The sequence below is a fragment of the Phanerochaete carnosa genome, assembly GCF_000300595.1.
Source record: "Phanerochaete carnosa HHB-10118-sp unplaced genomic scaffold PHACAscaffold_2, whole genome shotgun sequence".
In the NCBI taxonomy this organism is placed as follows: Eukaryota; Fungi; Basidiomycota; class Agaricomycetes; order Polyporales; family Phanerochaetaceae; genus Phanerochaete; species Phanerochaete carnosa.
In genome coordinates, this window is record NW_006767629.1 from 909,118 (window position 1) to 928,996 (window position 19,879).

The 19,879-nt window shown below is 38.9% G+C and overlaps 2 protein-coding genes across 2 annotated transcripts; both read left to right on the top strand.

Moving 5' to 3' along the window:
- Positions 1-4,727: 4,727 nt before the first annotated feature.
- On the top strand, positions 4,728-5,591 carry PHACADRAFT_25125 (uncharacterized protein; the record flags this gene model as incomplete). Its single annotated transcript, XM_007391236.1, has 3 exons — positions 4,728-5,164; positions 5,217-5,413; positions 5,488-5,591. The coding sequence occupies 3 exons, from the start codon at positions 4,728-4,730 to the stop codon at positions 5,589-5,591; spliced, it is 738 nt and encodes a 245-aa protein (XP_007391298.1).
- Positions 5,592-8,377: 2,786 nt separating this feature from the next.
- On the top strand, positions 8,378-8,629 carry PHACADRAFT_67122 (uncharacterized protein; the record flags this gene model as incomplete). Its single annotated transcript, XM_007391513.1, has 1 exon — positions 8,378-8,629. A coding segment is annotated over one exon (252 nt), but the record flags the coding sequence as incomplete, so codon positions are not given.
- Between the last annotated feature and the right edge of the window lie 11,250 nt (positions 8,630-19,879).

Sequence of the window (19,879 nt, forward strand, 5' to 3'; positions counted from 1 at the left end):
GAGAACTTCATTAGAATGGTTACATGCTAACACAAGACAAATAGCCAATATAACATGCAATAGCTGTAGTACCAAGCCAGTAAAGAAAGTAATCATAGATGATATGCTTTAATTTCTCAAGTTCAAAGTTGATAAAGTTACTGTTGAGTGAACTTCTATACTGAACTTGGACAGGTGCAAGTACAGGCTATGTGAATTTATTTATTATGACAATGAGCACTTTACAGCCAGGATAGTTAGTGCTAATTAGCAAGTAAGGTATAATGATGGATTAAAGCATGATAGCCTATATCACTTAGAATCTCAGCTTTGTAGCAGGAAACCAGCCCAATTTACTAATAGTCCAGATGGGCATAAGTTAGCCTTTGGATTTTAGAGTCAGATATTGTAAATAAACAGTATAATGGGCTGTAAGTTATTATTATTTATGTGATAGGCACATTATTCATAAGGTTCACATAATAAAATAATGAAGGATTACTGTTAAAATATCTTGCAAAGTGATAAAGTGATGCATGTCATATATAGCTTTAAGTTTCATATAAATAGTGAGCTATTATGACATCTGAGTTATTATTGTTTGTGTTGCAACATGAAAGAAATGAAAAAATTGTACCTGCCGAGCATATATGCTATAGCCCACATAACCCTAGTTTGAGCTTGTCATGCTGATCAAAATACCAGATATTGTCCACACCCGCCAAAATAAACCTTTAGCACTGGAATCACTTGCCTTTGCAGGCAGTGACAGACTCTGATTCAGTTTCTCACAGATAGTTACGATTTCTGTATGTAATGAAAAAATGTTCAGTTGGAAGTAGCACTTTGAAGGTTAGTTTACTTTCTAATGCAAATCTGCCCCTCACTCTACAACTTGCTATACTTAATATATTAACTTTAAATTTGGTCCACATATATTTCCATCATAGCTTTACATGTAAAAAATCATTTGATCATAATTGGATCAGTTTTGGCTCTTCAGCACTGTGTTTTATGCTTGAGCTGGGAACTTAGACAAATTTCATGAATAGGCCACTTTCAAAAGGCACAACATCCAAATGGTCTTTGTGCCATCAGATAGAGTGTAATGAAAGAGTCCAGAATATGTAAAAAGATGTGCCAAATTAATTGTTCAAAGAGGTGATTTGGAAGGAACAAAGTGTGAGAAAATGCCAGAATAAGCGCCCGATAAGCGCCACAGCATATTCTGCCCTCTTCATCACTTTTACTCTTTCTCACATATTTCTGTCTATTAATACTGTATAGCATAGGGTCTGCTATATACATACTAACTGTGTACTTAGTATGAGAATGGTTCAAGACCATGGTTCAGTGATTACGATTTCTGAATGTAATGAAGAAACATTCTGTTGGAAGTAGCACTTTGGAAGTTAGTTTACTTTCTTGTGCAAATCTGCCCCTCGCTCTACAGCTTGCTATACTTAAGCTATTGATCCAAAACTTGGGTCACATATACCTCTAGTATAGATCTACATGTGAAAATTTGTTTGACCACATATGGATCAGTTTTGGCTCTTCAGCACTATGATTTGTGCTTGAGCTCAGGACTTAGACAAATTTCACACATGGACCACTTTCAAAAGGCACAACATCTAGATTATCTTTATACCATCACATAGAGCCTGTTTAGAGGGTCCAGAATATGTAAAAAGATATGACAAATTAATTGTTTAAAGGAGTGAACCAATGAGAACAAAGTGCGAGAAAACGCCAGATTAAGCGCCCTATAAGCTCCACAGCATGGTCTTTCTACTCTTCCTCACACATTTCTATCCATCTACACTATGTAGCATAACATCTGCTATGTACACATTAGCTGTATGCTAAGTATAAGAATAGGTTATGGTGATGGTTCAGTGATAAAGTGCTTGCTTCTGGCTTTAAACCTCAGTGCACAGTGTTGCACAATCAATTGTGAACCCAAAAGTGTTTTCAATGGCTTGATATTTTACACACCAATAGCTCCCACTACTAGGTACTACCAAGTATATTAGAAATACTAGAAATTCATTTGGAATTACTAGAAATGTACCACATACTTACCACTCTTACTTCTCTCTACAGATCAATACTTGTTCATAATTCATGAATATACTCTAGGAGAATCCTTGACTATACCTTGAAAGTACTATAAGATAATATTGTCTATATACAGATGTATAAGCTTATAATTGATCATATAGTCATTATCTTGTGCATAGAGTTTAATCCTTCAAGCTACCACACTTAATAGCTGTTCTACTCCATTCTGCTATCTCAGAGCACTCATAAATACATTATTCAAATATATAGTCATAATATCTGCCATGATATTGGTTTATCTTAGCCTGCAAAACCAAAAATCATCGAAATCAAAAAGATCCCCCAGCCAGGATTGAACCTCCAACCTCTACCCAATAAGGCAACTGCTCTTTGAAAATGTGCAATTTGCCACCTCAGACCCAACTGAGAAGGGTAAGTACACCTCATACACTTCTTTCACCTTAACCACCATCATCTCTGCTCACAACATGCTTCACAAGTGTAACTTCTCCAAGTCTTCATAGAGATTTGGCTTGCCCCTGATCTTCTACCTTGCTTGCCACCTTTTGGTGGCTTCTACTGGCACTTTCTTAGACAATCACTTTACAAACATTTGACATAAACTTTGAGCTCAACTTCTGGAATGAAATGATTGGAGGCACCATTTATAAAAGGCCTACTCTGTCTTGCTCAGACAGACTGAACAAGCAGAGCAACCCAGTTCAGATTGAGTGGAGCCTGGGTTATAAATGCCTCCAGCCACTTTGTGGCATGGTTGCAGGGGCCATCTCTAAAAGCTCTGTCCTGTCTTTTGGCTCAGACAGATTGGACCAAAAGAGCTTCCTGGTTGAGAATGAGTGGAGCCTGGAATATAACTGCCTCTAGCCACTTTGTGGCATGGCCACAGGTACCATCTCTAAAAGCCCTGTCCTGTCTTCATGCTCAAACAGATTAAAACAGAAGAGCATCCCAGTCTAATATAAGTGGAGTCTGGGTTAACAAAGCTTTCAACTACCTTGTAGCATGGCTTCAGAGGCCATTTCTCCAAATTCTGGCTTGATTACAGGCACCAGATATAATCTAATAAGTCTTGCACTGTCTGACCAAGCAGACAATTTAGAAACTGGTAAACTTGTAATACTGTATATAGCTCCAAGTTTCATATAAATGGTAAGCTATTATAATATTTGAGTTATTATTATTTATGTTACAGCATAAAAGAAATGAAGAAATTGTACCCACCAAGCATATATGCTATGGCCCACATAACCCTAGTTATATTTTAGGCTTCACTTATTCTCAACTGGAAAGCTCTTTTAGTTTAGCCTGTCTGAGCCAGAAGACAGAACAGGGCTTTTAGAGATAGTCTCTCTAACCATGCCACAGAGTAGCTGAAGGCAATTATAACCTAGACTCTACTCAATCTGAACTGGGTTGCTTTACTTGTACAGTCTGTCTGAGCAAGACAAAGTAGGGCTTTTACAAATGGTGCCTCCAACTATTTCATTCCAGTTCAGTTCAGAGTTTGTGTCAAAGGTTGTAAAGTGATTTTGTCTAAGAAAGTGCCAGTAAAAACTACCAAAAGGTAGCAAGCAAGGTAAAAGATCAGGAGCAAGTCAAATCTCCATGAAGGCTTGGAGAAGTTACACTTGTGAAGCATGTTGTGAGTAGAGATGGTGGTGGTTAAAGTGAAAGAAGTGTATGAGATATACTTACTCCTCCTCCCAGTTGAGTCCGAGGTGGCAAATTGCACATTTTAAAAGAGCAGTTGCTTTATTGGATAGAGGTTGGAAGTTCAATCTTGGCTGGGAGATCCTCTGTATTTTGATGAATTTTGATTTTGCAGGCTAAGATAAAGTAATATAATGGCAGATATTATAACTATATATTTCTGTAAAATATATATGGGAGATAGCAGAATGGAGTAGAACAGCTATTAAGTGTGGTAGCTTGAAAAGTTAAACTTTATGCACAAGATGATGACTATATGCCTAATTATGAGCTCATATGTTTGAATATGCACAATATAATAACCCAATACTTGCAAGGCATAGTAAAAGAGACTTTTAGAATATCTGTGTGAATTACGGACAAGTATTGATCTGTAGAGAGGAGTAAGAACAATGAATAAATAGAACATTTCTAATAATTTCAGATAACTTTTATTAATTCTACCTAAATTTAGCACAGTGCTAGATAGTATGGACAATTACTATATTACTATACTATAACACAGATGCCCTCAAAGTAAGCTATGTCTTTGTTGATCCTTTTATTTCCTGCAATCTGTGCCTCTGTGACTTACTTTTGCCTATGCCTTTTATACTGCCCCATGCCCCCATGCCAAAACACATTGCCTGTTGGTTATGTCTGTATCTCGCCTGATATCATTTCACTCAGTGATGCACCTTCTGAGTCTGTTAGTTGCGACTCCGTGTTAACTGCCCAGTCTTCTAATGCTGTCATTCATTCCAGGACTGCAGCGGATCTTGCGTATCTAGGCCCAGCTATTCACATGGTCTGTCCACGTGCACACCCTCTCTGTCCCACAGCTTCATTTCCAAGCATGACTGTGTTCCTTAGAGAGATACTTAGTGCAATGGTGATGGTTACCGCGTTCTCTCTGCTCTTCTTCTCTCCTCTCCCTCAGCATCATCATATCTCAATCTGCTCTCATCTTTGGTATGACCACTGTCACTGGTGGTTATTGCATTTACTCCACCACTCCCACTGGCCAAGTCACCTATCACTGCGTTTACAACACAGTCATCAAATCACTTGGATGCACAGGTTCTCACATTTTCTTCATTTCTGCCGAGCTTCATGTTTACAGCCCTCATGAGGACCTCCCCCTACCTGACGACACAGTAGTCTTCATCATTACACGTGTCTATGCACCTATCAGAACTCCAGTCCTGTTCGAAGCCATCCACGTTTATTCTTTCTCTGGCGATCCTTCCAAAGACAAATATGATAAACATTTGCCCAATATTCCCCTGCATTTCCTTGAGCTTGAGGTGGTTCACTTTGTGCAGAATGCAATGCCTCTTGATAAAAGCAAACATCTTATCCTTGAGGCCTCAGATTACGTGCGAGACAAGAAGAAGATGTCCACGGTTGAGTGCGTCTGCACAATTTATGCTCACCTTTATTTCACTGATATCAATCCTCAGGGCAATGTTCAATAGGTCCACCTCTCGCTGGGCTCACATTCCACTGCCTGTCGTGCAGTGCACCATGCAGATTATTGGCACCTTGAGTGAATTTTGCCATGACAGCATGCTCATCATCAAGATCAAGTCACTGTCGTTTAACACCCTGCCGCCTGCTTCTGATCCTGCCACCAGTGCTAGTCTGAGAACTGGTCTCGGTAAGAAACGCAAGTACAAGGCTTTTGTAGCCCCTCCATGTGTTGTTTGCCTGTCTTTGAGGCTGCTTACTTAGGAACTATGACTAGCATGACCACCACCGGCTCTGTGCTGCCTGTATCTGCTGGCACCGGCATTGCATGTCACACCAACATGCTAGTCATGGTACTGACAGTTTAGGTTGATGCCACAATCACAGCCAAGATGCTACATGCATGTAGTTCTCCTCCTACATACATAGAGTCCACTATCGGCCCATGTTCCTTGACCAGTGACATTAAGCAACACCCACTATTGCCTATCAATAGTGCCACCATTATTAGCCAATTTTCCTTGATCAGCAACATCGAGCACAGCCCACTGTTATCTACCAACAGTGCCACAAAGATTGCAGAGAGCTTTGATTAGACTTCTCCTCCAGTCACTACTTTGGCAACCTCTCCCACATCTACTCATTCTGCTACTGCAAGCGATGGCAGTGAAGATCTGGCCAAGGTGCCACTCACCAAAGCTAAAGGTAAAAAAGTGCATAGGTTGTAGCTGCATCTTTTATGATGTGATTTGTGACTATAGCATTAACGATCTTTGTTTGTCCTAGCTGACTAAAGTAGTTTAGTACAACTTTGTCCTTCTGCCTCATGTGATGTGCTGTAGTCACATAAACGGTCAGTGTTCATGCTTCTTCATAACCTGATGTGTTGTTGTCGCATATGTGGTTTTGATCCTTGGCTCACAAAATGTAGCTTGGCGATAATGTACTTGGTGTGGATAGAAGGTCTGATGGAGATCAAAGCGCGGCTGTTACCAAGAAAGCATGGTGTGGTAACGTGGCGGCAGTGATGTGGGCGCGTCTGATACGTTGATGCGTGTCTATTGGTGATGCGTTCTCAAAGTGTTAGCACGTGGCTAGGACTTGTAAACTGGTGCCAATGCATCAACAATGTTTGGAGGATCATACAAACGTGGAATGAATCGTAGAAAATCAGGGAAAATGGAAAAATAATAGAAGGCTGGAGTTACGCCCACGACGCTTTTTCGCTTTAAAGCTTATTTATTATCTGTTATAATGTATACACCACACAAGTATACTAGAATCTATTCTAATGCTTGCTCTGACAATTTTATGAGGGGAAAGAAAGGAGAGCAGGTGTAATAGCTTGCAGAAGCTAGTTTCCCGCGCTCTGGCGCTTATTTCAAATTCAGAAGTACTACCATATATATCTAAAAATTTACTGGCTCCTGGCGAGTTTTTTGTGAATAACAGTCTAAATACTGCTTTGCTGAGCTGCTTACTAATGAAGAACTTGTTTGTATATACGTTTTCTATGACATAATATAAGAACATTTAACATGTAGTATATTCAAAATATATTATATATTTTGAAATGCTTTACCATATTGAGATGATGTTTTAGCTTAGCCATTTTTTCAAAAAAGCGGTATATTACATATGCAGCCTAATTTCAAGTTCAGTTGATAGAAGCACTATATATAGCATGCTGAGAGGTGCCAGAGAGGCTCTACAGACCTTACGTGATTGCTAGCTCAGTTACTAATAGATTATACATTGCACACTGTAGTAGTTACTACCACATGATTAATCATACCTGGTACAATGCCTTAAACTGCCTGATGATCCAAACCTCTTGCACCTCGTTTGCAAGCACATACTGCACAAGCATCCTGCACTAAACAAGAGGATGAACAAATACTGTCAATATGAGGGCCCAGGAGAAGTTTGAACCTGTCAGTTTCATTATATGCAGCCAGTTCGTGCGGTGATAACAATCAATGTTCAAGGACGCGTCGACTACCACTGCAGGTCAGAGCAAGACAACATGGTCGTACCTTACTGCTCAGAGCTCACGTGCATCTTCCACTGCCACATGAACGTGGAGGCTGCAAACTCCTCTCATCTCTTTTAGTACATTTTCAAGTACATACACAAAGGTACAATGCGAGCCAACTGTGTGCGCGTCATTGACTCACCTGATGGATGGTCCAAGCCCTGACCATATGCGGTACACCATTCACGTCGCAGGTGGCACAGTTAACGAGATTGAGAACTACTGAAACACACGCTATCTTTCAGCTAGAGAAGCCACCTGGAGAATACTGGGGTACATGCTCACTTGAAAGCATCCAGCTGTCACTGCACTGCCGGTCCATCTCAAGGGTGCCAACACCCATTGGTAATACCACCTGCAGGGAAATGACGTCAACAACAGTCTCTCTTTCTAGAAACATTACTTTGTCTGATCTGCGAAATCTTTCACAGACCGAAATGATCATATCTGCCACTTCGATGACATCACGTACATTGATTATTGTGCTCTCTTTCGGCTCACTACCTACAACCCTACTTGCATAGATCACCCAACTACTTTGAGAAGACTTACGATGCTTGATCACCCACTATTCAAATGTACGTCATCCTGTGCTTATAACCAGGAGATCACATCACATGTGTTCATTCTGCACAACCCTCTGAAGGTGAGCACTTCTACTTGCGCACCTTGCTTTAACAGCAGCTGGTGCGCAGCTTTGCCAAGCTGCAAATAGTTGACAGCAAATTGCATCCCACATTTCAACTCACCTGTGCTGCATTGAGACTGTTTGCTGAACAGAACAAAGCTGAGCTCGTACTGTTTGAGGCAATTGAAATGCTATGCACACTGCGACAGCTCCATGTCCTATTCGTGAACTTGCTTGTGAATGATTGCATCAGCACGCTGGCACCTCTGTGGGACAATCTGCATGTGCAGCTGTCTTATGACTTTATCTTTCAGCACAACAACTATGAGAGACTGGACATCAACCACGCCCTATAAGAACTAGCCACCTATCTCAAAGAGCACAGCAAGACTCTTAGCAACTATAGCCTGCCCAAACCGGCTATGTTCTCTGCAGAGGTTAAGCACAAACTTCAATGGTGGTATTCTCAGCTTGGAGTCCTGTGAGGCCGTGCTAACAGTGCCTTTGCCCACTTAAACACCAAGCAATGTGCAATCTTCCATACCATTGTTGATGCAGCAATGCACAAACGACAGCTGCTTGCTTTTATTGATGGCAAAGCAGGTCAAGGCAAAACATTTCTCATCAATGCTTTCTGTGATTATCTATGCACACAAAAAGTGATTGTACTGCCAACAGCAACCTCTGGATATGCAGCTCAGCTGTACTCTGGGAGTCGAACAACCCATTCAACCTTCAAGGTATGGACTGTGCACTGCTGCTGTGCTGCTAACATGCTTACATTCTGCAATCCAGGTTCTGGTCAATGATTGCAATGAGATGCTCAAGTCACCCATCACCTCACGCTGCTTGTGTGCAGAGCTGCTTAACAGTGCCAAGATGGTTTTTTGGGACGAGGCACCAATGGCCAACAAGGCAGTACTGGCCTATGTTGAAAACACCCTCTGTACAATCTTAGAACATGACCACTTACCTTTTGGTGGCAAAGTCGTGGTCTTGCTTGGTGACTTTTGACAAATGTGCCCTGTAGTTTGTGGGGGACACAGAGGCAAAATCATTCAGGCTTCGATCAGGACATCTCCTCTTTGGAATCACCTCTCAATTTTTCACCTCACAATCCCCATTTGCAATGCAGATGATCTGGACTTCACATTCTTTTTCTATGATGTCGAAAACAGTGCCAGCCCAAACATGGCTTTGGACATGCTGCAAAAGACAGAGTGTTCTGAAGACTTGATCAACTTCATCTTTCCGAACAACATCTTGTGACAGCCAGATGTCTGCTGCCACTGTTTGATTCTGGCTCCTACCAATCAACAGGTCGATAGCTTCAACAGTACCATTCTTGATTGCATTATCAGCAAACACAGAACTTATCTTCTGGCAGACTCGTTAAAGGAAGCAGACAACGCTGAGGTGCTCCTCTCAGACACAAACTCTTTGCTTGACTACACTGCATGCAAGACACCTCCAGGGCTGCCATCACACATGCTCATCATCAAAGTGAACAGCGTGTGTCATCTGTTGCAAAACTTTTCCCTCAATTGCAGACTCATGAAAAATGTTTGTGTTCTTATGAGCGGTGGGCACCAGACGAATAACTGTGTGCTTCCTGCACCCATTGGTAACAGGTGCTGGTAGCTTGAATGATGATGACAAGCTGCTTACCCTACAGATCATGTTCACTCATAAACTGCACTCTGAGTACATGCTCGTACAACTCCAATTTTTTCTCGGCCTCACATACTCTACCACTTTCCACAGCTGCTAGGGCCTCACTCTTGACAGAGTCGCAATTGACCTGACACATCCAGTGTTCTCCCACAGGTAGCTCTACACAGCACTGTCTTAGATCTGACACTGGTCTCATGGGATTATAAGACTCAGTGCCACTGATGGAACAGCGGTCAATGTGATCTACCCCAAAATTTTACTGTAATTTATAATGTACATTGCAAGGGCCTTGAGAAAGTGTAGAACAATTTGTAGATAACGAACAGGCCTGCTGAGACCATGGATTGATACAAGCTGCTTGTCTCATTCTATGTGCCGTGAGCAGACACCACGGAGCGACCTCTTGTAGAAATACAAAATATCATGCAATTGTAGTCACTGCTAAGTTCATAATCCATTGTGCAGCACTGTGCACTAAGCTTTAAAGCCAGTAGTCAGCACTTTATCACTGAACCATAGTCTTGAACCATTCTCATACTAGATACACAGTTAGTATGTATATAGCAGACTCTATGCTATATGGTATAGATGGACAAAAATATGTGAGAAAGAGTAGAAGTGATGAAGAGGGCAGAACATGCTATGGTGCCTATTGGGTGCTCAATCTAGCATTTTCTTGTGCTTTATTCCTTTCAAATCACCTCTTTAAACAATTAATTTGGCAAATTTCTTTATATATTCTGGACCTTTTCACTATGCTCTATCTGATGGTATAAATATCATTTGGATGTTGTGCCTTTTGAAAGTGGCCTATTCATGAAATTTGTCTAAGTCCCCAGCTCAAGCATAAAATACAGTGCTGAAGAGCCAAAACTGATCGAATTGTGACCAAATGATTTTTTACATGTAGATCTATGATGGAGATATGTGTGGACCAAATTTCAAGTCAATAGCATAAGTATAGCAAGTTATAGAATGAGGGGCAGATTTGCATTAAAAAGCAACCTGACCTCCAAAGTGCTACTTCCAACAGAACATTTCTTCATTACATTCAGAAATCATAATAGCTTATTCTATAAATCTTCCATTATTCTTTTCAAGGTCAAATTCTTTTAAGATCATGGTTTTAGGTTTTTAACCTTTCAATTTACTTTCAAATTGCTTAAGATTATAAGTATAAGCTAGCTTTGAATGTAATAGACCTTCACTTATATAATGCTCAGATCTTCTACTGGCCATTTTAATTCATTTCACCTTCATGTTAAGACTGTCAGTGATAATCACACTTCAACACTAACTACAGCTAGAACAGCTTTGGCAGAAATTAGAACAGACAACTACAAAAAGTAGGCAAGAATAACCATAAGCTGGAGCTAAGGCTTAACAGCAAAAGATAGTGATGTGCAGGCCAGACCTCAAAGCCTGCAAGCCCACCAAGCCTAACAGCAAGCTCAAAGCCAGGCTCAAAGCATAGTCAACCTAAGTCAAGCTCAACCCTGGCTTAAAAGCTCAGGTTTGGATTAGACCTGGGTGCACTAGCTCTGTTACTATTTTCTGAGTTCAGAATAAAGTGAGAACAATCTGATATGTATATACAAGACAAAATATAGATATTCTAAACTCAACAATTCTTGCCAAGCATGGTTGTGCACTATTGTCTAGTGTTTGCTATAGGTGCACACTTATGAACTTTGTTGCAACTTAACTTGTTCTGCAAGTGTAGGCCTTCTGAAGGTTATAATTTGGTGAGTACATGCAGTAGTAATCTACTACACCCAAATATACTCTCTTTTAATAGCACCAGAACACTCATTGTATTGTGAGCAAGCTTAGACTTAAGCCCATGGCTTGGACCAGATTTAGGCTTGGCTTAGGCTCAGGGCTCAGTTCAATGACATCACAAGCCCAAGCCAAACCTGCACATCACTAGCAAGAGACTAGGAGTGGAAGGAGCTGAACTTTTGAGGAGCAAGATAGCTAAGAGTGATGGTTGGAATAAAGACCAGCTCAAGGCTGGAGATCTTATTCTAGAAAGTCTGCAGCTTATATACCTTACAAAATAGATACCATACAGTGTTACATAAACACACTCTGACCTACTTCAAAGTTTTACATAGGAGCTGAGTCAGAGCTTAACAAAGCCTGACAAAGACTAATATGAGTCTGATAAAGCCTGCCATAAGTCTAATAAAGCCCAGCTCATATAGAGGCTAAGTTTGGACTGAGCCTGAGACTGACTGGATTGATATAGAAGCTGGAAAGTTATGATAGGAGGAAGAGGTAAAAATAGGAGAGATGCAGAGACAGAAGTAAAAGAGTGAAAATAAGCGAAAATAGGTGGGAGTAGTGGTTAATTCATGACAAAGACTGATAAGACTTTGCTCAGAATCTGCTCAGAACCTCTGCCTATTGTTCAAGCTTCTAATCTTACAATTGATTTAGTGTCCTTATACTGTTGGGTACAAATGTGATATAGTATTTTAATAGCACAAAAGGTTCTAGGTTGAGATCTCTCTCTCTTATTTATTGTATGAGACTGTGTACAGATATAATAAACCACTTAGAAGCACAAAAGATCAGAGAAAGCCAAAGGCTGAGACAGAAGCCTGCCATAATGCAGAACATTCCTACATGTTACAGACCCTTCAAACCCTTGAATATACTTCTAATACTGTATAGTATATGTGCATGATGACCTAAAAGCTGTAGTAGCTTTTGAAAGGCTTTCAACTACCTTATAAGTATAAAAAATCAGAACACAACAGAAATAACATAGGTTTACAGTTTATAGCAGGCTAATCTACTGTGAAATATATACTCAAGCTATATATGGGCATATATATATATATATATAGACTAGAATGTATGGAAATCATAAAATGTAGAAGATAAAAGGAACTGAGTCAGAAATACTTGTCTCTGCAATTACAGCAAAATGTGGATTATACAATTAAAAGTAGCTAAGAAGATATTAATTATATCTCTACATAGTCACCAATATGATAAGGAGTGTCTATGAATATTTCGATGAATATAAAATGTGTATACAGTGTGCAGTAGCAGGGATGACCTTGAAAACACCAGCAAGTATGTTTGCACTCATTTATGCGCTATAAGTGCCAGTATCAGGAACATCCAGACACATCAAATGGTGCCCCCTGCATGTCACAGATTATATCCGCATTTTAGCAGATTCATCCAACATTTATTAGAGAAGAGACAGCTCTGTAATTCTTACATCATTCTTGCTCTCAAAAGCTACATCCAAAGTTTTGCCATGCCATCCATCCTAAAAGAGGTCCTTATGCAACAAACTCTTTGCATAAATCTACTATATATGGTACAAAATGGTGTGCAAGCAGTGTATTTGATCTCAACACTCTTTTGAATCAGTCAAAAACAGCCAAAACAGCCAAAAACAGCTAAAACAGCTCTCAGAAGCCTTAAAACAAGCTCAAACAAGAACTGCGCCCTCCCGACGTTTTATGCGCCCATTAGTCGTAGCTGATCATGCATACCTGCCTGCAAATCGGCCAGATCTGCAGGCGGGTGTGCGTGAATAGGTTTGACTAAGCATCTGGGAGGGCTTCTGAAGTCTGTCAGATTTACAAGATTGTTCCTCCCTCAATAAATTTCAGATAATTTCGCTAAAATGCGGATATAATCTGTGGCGTGCTATAACATTAGATTATATATCTAAATGTTCCAGGATAAGCGTTAATGGCGCTAAAATTGGCACAAACATGTTTGCTGCAGTGCACAAGGTCATTTCTGCCACTACACACTACATACATGTTGTAAATTCACCTAAATATTCACAGAGACTCCTGGACATATTGAAAACTATGTCAGAATGCACAGGAGAGTCATTTACCTCTCTAAATGGAGTTAGAATAACAAAGGTGGATGGTGCCCAAGCACTTCTTAAGCACTTATTCGTGCATATTTGTCTACTTTTGTCTTCAATCTCTCTCTTCACACATTTATAATGCTACACATGTATATATATTCTAAATCCTCTCATTCCAATCTATCTGCCAGTATAGCAATTATCAAAATGTGCCCACATTTGAGATAACACTTTTGCACTCTGGTCTGGCCAGTGCACATAAAAGACAGTGCTGCTACATGGGCAAATCCAGGTTTTTTTTTTACTTTCTAATGGTTACATACAGGTAGACACATGCTAGAGGTATTTAGATACCAAGTTTCAGCTCAATATATAAAGTATGAGAGGCTATAAAATTGAGCAAGTGTTACTTCAAAGTTTAAAATGAACCCTAACCCAAGTTTGATGAACTAGTGTAGTGCCAATACACTTGAGGTTCCCACACATTGGGCAAAGTTTTGTGACAGTGCTGAAAAACTCCCAAAGTGCTAGTCCATACAGGATGATTCTTTATTACATTCAGAAATTATAACCTCACTTGTTAAGGCATGCAAGTCAGTAAAAAGAAAGATCTTATCTTTGAACACTGCCAGAGACTCAATCAGAGCTAAGCTCCATGAGATAGATCCTGTAGAGTTTCCACTGCATACCAATGAGGGTACTGAAATTTATGAGCTGTGTAGCTATATGCTTGGACTATTAGAGAACTTCTGGCACAAGGAATACATATGCACATCATGTGGAACTAGTCAGAAAATTTATAGAAACAAGAATATGGCCTATTTTAACTTGCTCTTGGCATGTTCCTCATACTGATGGCAGAGGCAAGGCATCATGAGTGGCACTGCTCATGAGAGAACTTCACTGAAGTGGCTACATGCTAATACAAGACAAATAGCCAATACTACATGCAATAGCTGTGATACCAAGCTAGTGAAGAAAGTAATCATAGATGACAGGCCTCAAGTTCTCAAGTTCAAAGTTGATGAAGTTACTGTCAAGTGGACTTCTATGCTGAACTTGGACAGGTGCAAGTACAGACTATGTGGATTTATCTATTATAGTAATGAGCACTTTATAGCAAAGATAGCATGATGATAGATTAAAGTATGATAGTATATATCACTTAGAATCTCAGCTTTGTAATATGATATCAGCCCAACTTGCCAATAGTTCAGATGGATATAAGGTGGCCTTGAGGTTTTATAGTCAGATGTTGTAAATAAACAATATAATAGTCTGTAAGTTGTTATTGTTATTTATGTGATAGGAACATTATTCATAAAATTCACATAATAAAATGATAAAGGATTGCTGTCAACATATTTTGCAAAGTGATAAAGTGATAAATACTGCATATAGCTCTAAGTCACATATAAATAGTAAGCTATTATAATATCTGATTTATCATTATTTATATTACAGCATAAAAGAAATGAAAAAATTGTACCCACTGAGCATATATGCTACAGCCCACATAACTTTAGTCTGGACTATTGGCAAGTTGAGCTGGTATCATATTAGAAAGCTGGGATTCTAAGGGATATTTACTATCATGCTTCAATCCATCATTATACTATATTTGCTGATTAACACTAACTATCTTGGCTGTAAAGTGCTCATTGCCATAATAAATAAATCCACATAGCCTGTACTTGCATTTATCCAAGTTCAGTATAGAAGCCCACTTGACAGTAACTTCATCAACTTTGAACTTGAGGAATTGAGGCCTGTCATCTATGATTACTTTCTTCACTAGCTTAATATTACAGCTATTGCTTGGTGTATTGGCTATTTGTCTTGTGTTGGCATGTAGCCACTCATGATGCCTTGCCTCTGCCATCAGTATGAGGAGCATACAAGAAGCAAGTCAGAATAGGCTATGTTCTTATTTCTACCAATTACCTGACTGGTATCACATGATGTGCACATGTGTTCCTTGTGCCAGAAGTTCTCTAATGGTTCAAGCATATAGCCACACAACTCATGGATATCAGTACTCTCATTGGCATGTAGTGGGAACTCTACAGAATCTATCTCATGTAGCTTAGCTACCATGCCACAAAGTGGCTGAAAGCTTTAATTATCCAGACTCCACTCAAATTGGACTGGAATGCTCTTGTAGTCTAGCCTGTCTGAGCATGAAGACAGGACAGGGCTTTTGGAGATGGCTTCTGTAACCATGCCACAATGTAGCTGAAGGCAGTTATATTCCAGGCTCCATTCAATCTGAACTGGAAACCTCTTTTGGTCTAGCTTGTCTGAGCCAGAAGACAGGACAGGACTTGTATAAATAGTGCCTGTTATCATTTCATTCCATGTGTTCAGTTCAAAGTTTGTGTTAAAGGTTTCTAAGGTGATTTTGTCTAAGAAAGTGCCAGTAGAAGCCACTAAAAGGTAGCATGCAAGGTAAAAGATTAGAGGCAAGCCAAATCTCTATAAAGACTTGGAGAAGTTACACTTGTGAAGCATATTGTGAGCAGAAATAGTAGTAGTTAAAGTGAAAGAAGTGTATGAGGTGTACTTACTCCTTCCCTCAGTTGGGTCTGAGGTGGCAAATTACGCATTTTGAGAGAGCAGTTGCCTTATTGGGTAGAGATCAGAGGTTCAATTCTAACTGGTGAATCTTTTTATTTCAATGAATTTTAGCTTTAAGCACTGAAATAAAGTGATATTATGATAGATAGTGAGACTATATGTTTCTGTTAGGTATATATAGAACTTTTGAGGTGGCAGAATGGAGCAGAAAAGCTACTGAGTATGGTAGCTTAGAAGACTGAATTTTATGCACAAGAAAATGATTATATGCTGCATCATGAGCCCATATATATAGATATGTAAAATATTATAACTAAATACTCATAAGGTACAGTAAAGAATGCTTGTTGAATATATTTGCAAATTATAAAGAAGTATTGCTTTGTAAAGAGCACTAAAAGTGCAGAATATGTGGAAGATTCTTTATAATTGCAAATAAATTAAGATATTACTATATATATTTGGGCAAGCTAGTACTATTATGATAGTAACCCTCTTTGGCCTCTGCATACTTTTCCACAAAATACTTCACCTCATCTTCCAGAGGTCCATGTGACTCATCTCACATCTCGGGCATTTCCAGACCCTCAAAGTTGGCAAAGAACTAGAAACCTTCCTGAAAGCCACACAGCATAGAATCTACCAAAGGACAGTTGGGATGAATATGCAGTGCTGTCTTTAGGCGATTGACTCAAATAGGCATTGTAATTTTAAAAATCTTAGGGTGAGCTTTAATTGTTTGTAATGCATGTGGATTTTAACACTTGCTCACAGAAGGACTTGGTAGCAACTGCAGTGTTTTAGTCCAATCCACTACCAGCATTACTGTGCCTTGAGAGGTACTGTTCCAGAGGAAATCACAAAAGAAACGCAAGGCATCATTTGGCTGGGCAAATAAAGATAGAGAGAGTTCAGACAGATCCTTTACATTCCAGAGCAGCGTGTCCTCAGCCTTTGCATTGTGAGCAGACATGCTAGTAACAGCAGTTATTGTTGTTAGTGCATCGCCCCTGGTTCCACTAAATGTACACTGCCCATTGCCAGTTCTGCAAACAGTTTCTGCCTTGCACTGATGTAGAAGGGCCTGCAGTTGTGCTTTCTGCAGGGTGTATATGATAGTGTAGAAGGAGAAAAAATCTGTATAGTCTGTAAGCAGCTTTTTGTTACTGCAGGCAATGAAGCTTCAGATTGCACAATTATAGTTGATGGTGCAGATTTTCTTATGTCCATGCAAGGCAGTAAAAATTCCGAAAATGTGATTGTAGTAGGCCAGCATTTTCTGCTCATAGTGTGGGTGGAACAAAGACAACAGCTTCTTTGCACAGATTTCAAGTGAGGATTCAATCATCATGGTCTGTGACTCACCAAGTGGTCTTTGTGACACTGGCAGTTTGATGTGCATGCCTCTTGTTTTGAGAGCACCTGCTGATGTTAAGTGTCTCGTATATGGCAAGAATTGCCACTCGCTTCGTGACCTCTTCAGACTGATAGCATGCGACTATCTGTTCGCATATCTGGACAGTGTTGGTGTTAAACTCAACTTGGTCAGGGGTTCTCTTGAGGACATGTTGTGATATAAGTGATTCAATAGATGTTTGTATAAAGAGCCAAAAAACTACACAGCTATCACAGGTGAGGGTCAACAATAAAATTATTGAAAGGTTTGATTGCCTATGGAGCCTGTAATTCCTTGTGCAGCACTATATACTGGGGTTCAAAGCTAGTATCAAGCACTTTGTCACTGAACATGATTATACGCTACTTTCATACTGCATACACAGATAGTATACATGTAGTAAATCTCAAACTATATGATATATATAAACAGATATATGTGAGGAAGAGTAAAAGTGATAATAAGAGGTGACCATGCTATAGCGCTTACAGAGCACTTATTCTGGTGTCTTCTCATGCCTTCTTTCTATTGGTTCACTCTTTTAAACAATTAATCTTGCAGATGTTTTTACATATTCTGAACTCTCTTAACATGATCTATCTGATGGTATAAAGATCATCTAGATGTTGTACCTTTTAAAAGTGGTCTATGTGTGAAATTTGTCTAAGTCACCAGCTCAAGCACAAAACATAGTGCTGAAGATGCAATATTGATCTATACATGGCTAAATAATTTATGACATGTAGATCTATGCTAGAAGTATGTATATGCCAATTTTCAAGTCAATAGCTCAAGTATTACATGTGATAGAGTGAGAGGCAGAAAAATCTGTGAAAGTAAACTGACTTCTAAAGTGCTACTTCCAACAAAACATTTCTTTATTACATTCAGAAATTATAACTGCTTTCAGCCACTTTGTGACATGGTTACATATGTTGCAGCATTAAAAAAATGAGAAAATCGTACTTGCCAAGCATATATGCTATAGCCCACATAACTCTAGTGAAAGTGGTCTATTTATGAAATTTGACCAAGTTCCCAGCTCAAGCATAAAACACAGTGCTGAAGAGCCAAAACTGACCCAATTGTAACCAAATTTCGAGTTAATAGCTTAAGTATAGCAAGTTGTAGAGCAAGGGCAGATTTGTGTTAGAAAGTAAACTAACCCCCAAAGTGCTACTTCCAATAGTATATTTTTTCATTACATTCAGAAATTGTAAAAGATCCAGAAAGCTTGTATAATACTTCTCAGCTATATTCACAGATGTTTCCTTAGCTCTTTTCACATGATCTAGGTGGACTTGGCAATAACAGAAGTTAGCAATCTGTGTCTGAAACATTGCATAAGAAGCATCTACTTATGTACCACAATAAGAGATTTTAGATGGATCTATACTTTCTTTTGATTGCCTTTAATCATAATCAGATCAAGAAGACTACTACTGAATGTTATTTGCTAGCTAATAAGAATAACTTTGACTAAATCTATACTCATCCACTTGATACCAAGAACTCTGTGCTTACAGAAACTAAAGTTATGTGGGCCATAGCATATGTGCTCGGTGAGTACAATTTTTTCATTTCTTTTATACTGCAATATAAACAATAATAACTTAAATATTATAATAGCTCACGATTTATATAAAACTTAGAGCTATATAAAGTATTACTTTACAACTTTGCAAAACATATTGACAGTAATTCTTCATTATTTTATTATGTGGATAATATAAATAATGTGCTTACCATATAAATAATAATAACTTACAGGCTATTATGCTGTTTATTTACAATATCTGACTATAAAATCCAAAGGCTAGCTTATGTCCATTTGGACTATTGGCAAGTTGGGCTGATGTCATATTACAAAGCTGAGATTCTAAGTTATATATACTATCATGCTTCAATTCACCATTATACTATATTAGAGTTATGTGGGCCATAGCATATGTGCTCGGCAGGTACAATTTTTTCATTTCTTTCATGTTGCAACACAAACAATAATAACTCAGATGTCATAATAGCTCACTATTTATATGAAACTTAAAGCTATATATGACATGCATCACTTTATCACTTTGCAAGATATTTTAACAGTAATCCTTCATTATTTTATTATGTGAACCTTATGAATAATGTGCCTATCACATAAATAATAATAACTTACAGCCCATTATACTGTTTATTTACAATATCTGACTCTAAAATCCAAAGGCTAACTTATGCCCATCTGGACTATTAGTAAATTGGGCTGGTTTCCTGCTACAAAGCTGAGATTCTAAGTGATATAGGCTATCATGCTTTAATCCATCATTATACCTTACTTGCTAATTAGCACTAACTATCCTGGCTGTAAAGTGCTCATTGTCATAATAAATAAATTCACATAGCCTGTACTTGCACCTGTCCAAGTTCAGTATAGAAGTTCACTCAACAGTAACTTTATCAACTTTGAACTTGAGAAATTAAAGCATATCATCTATGATTACTTTCTTT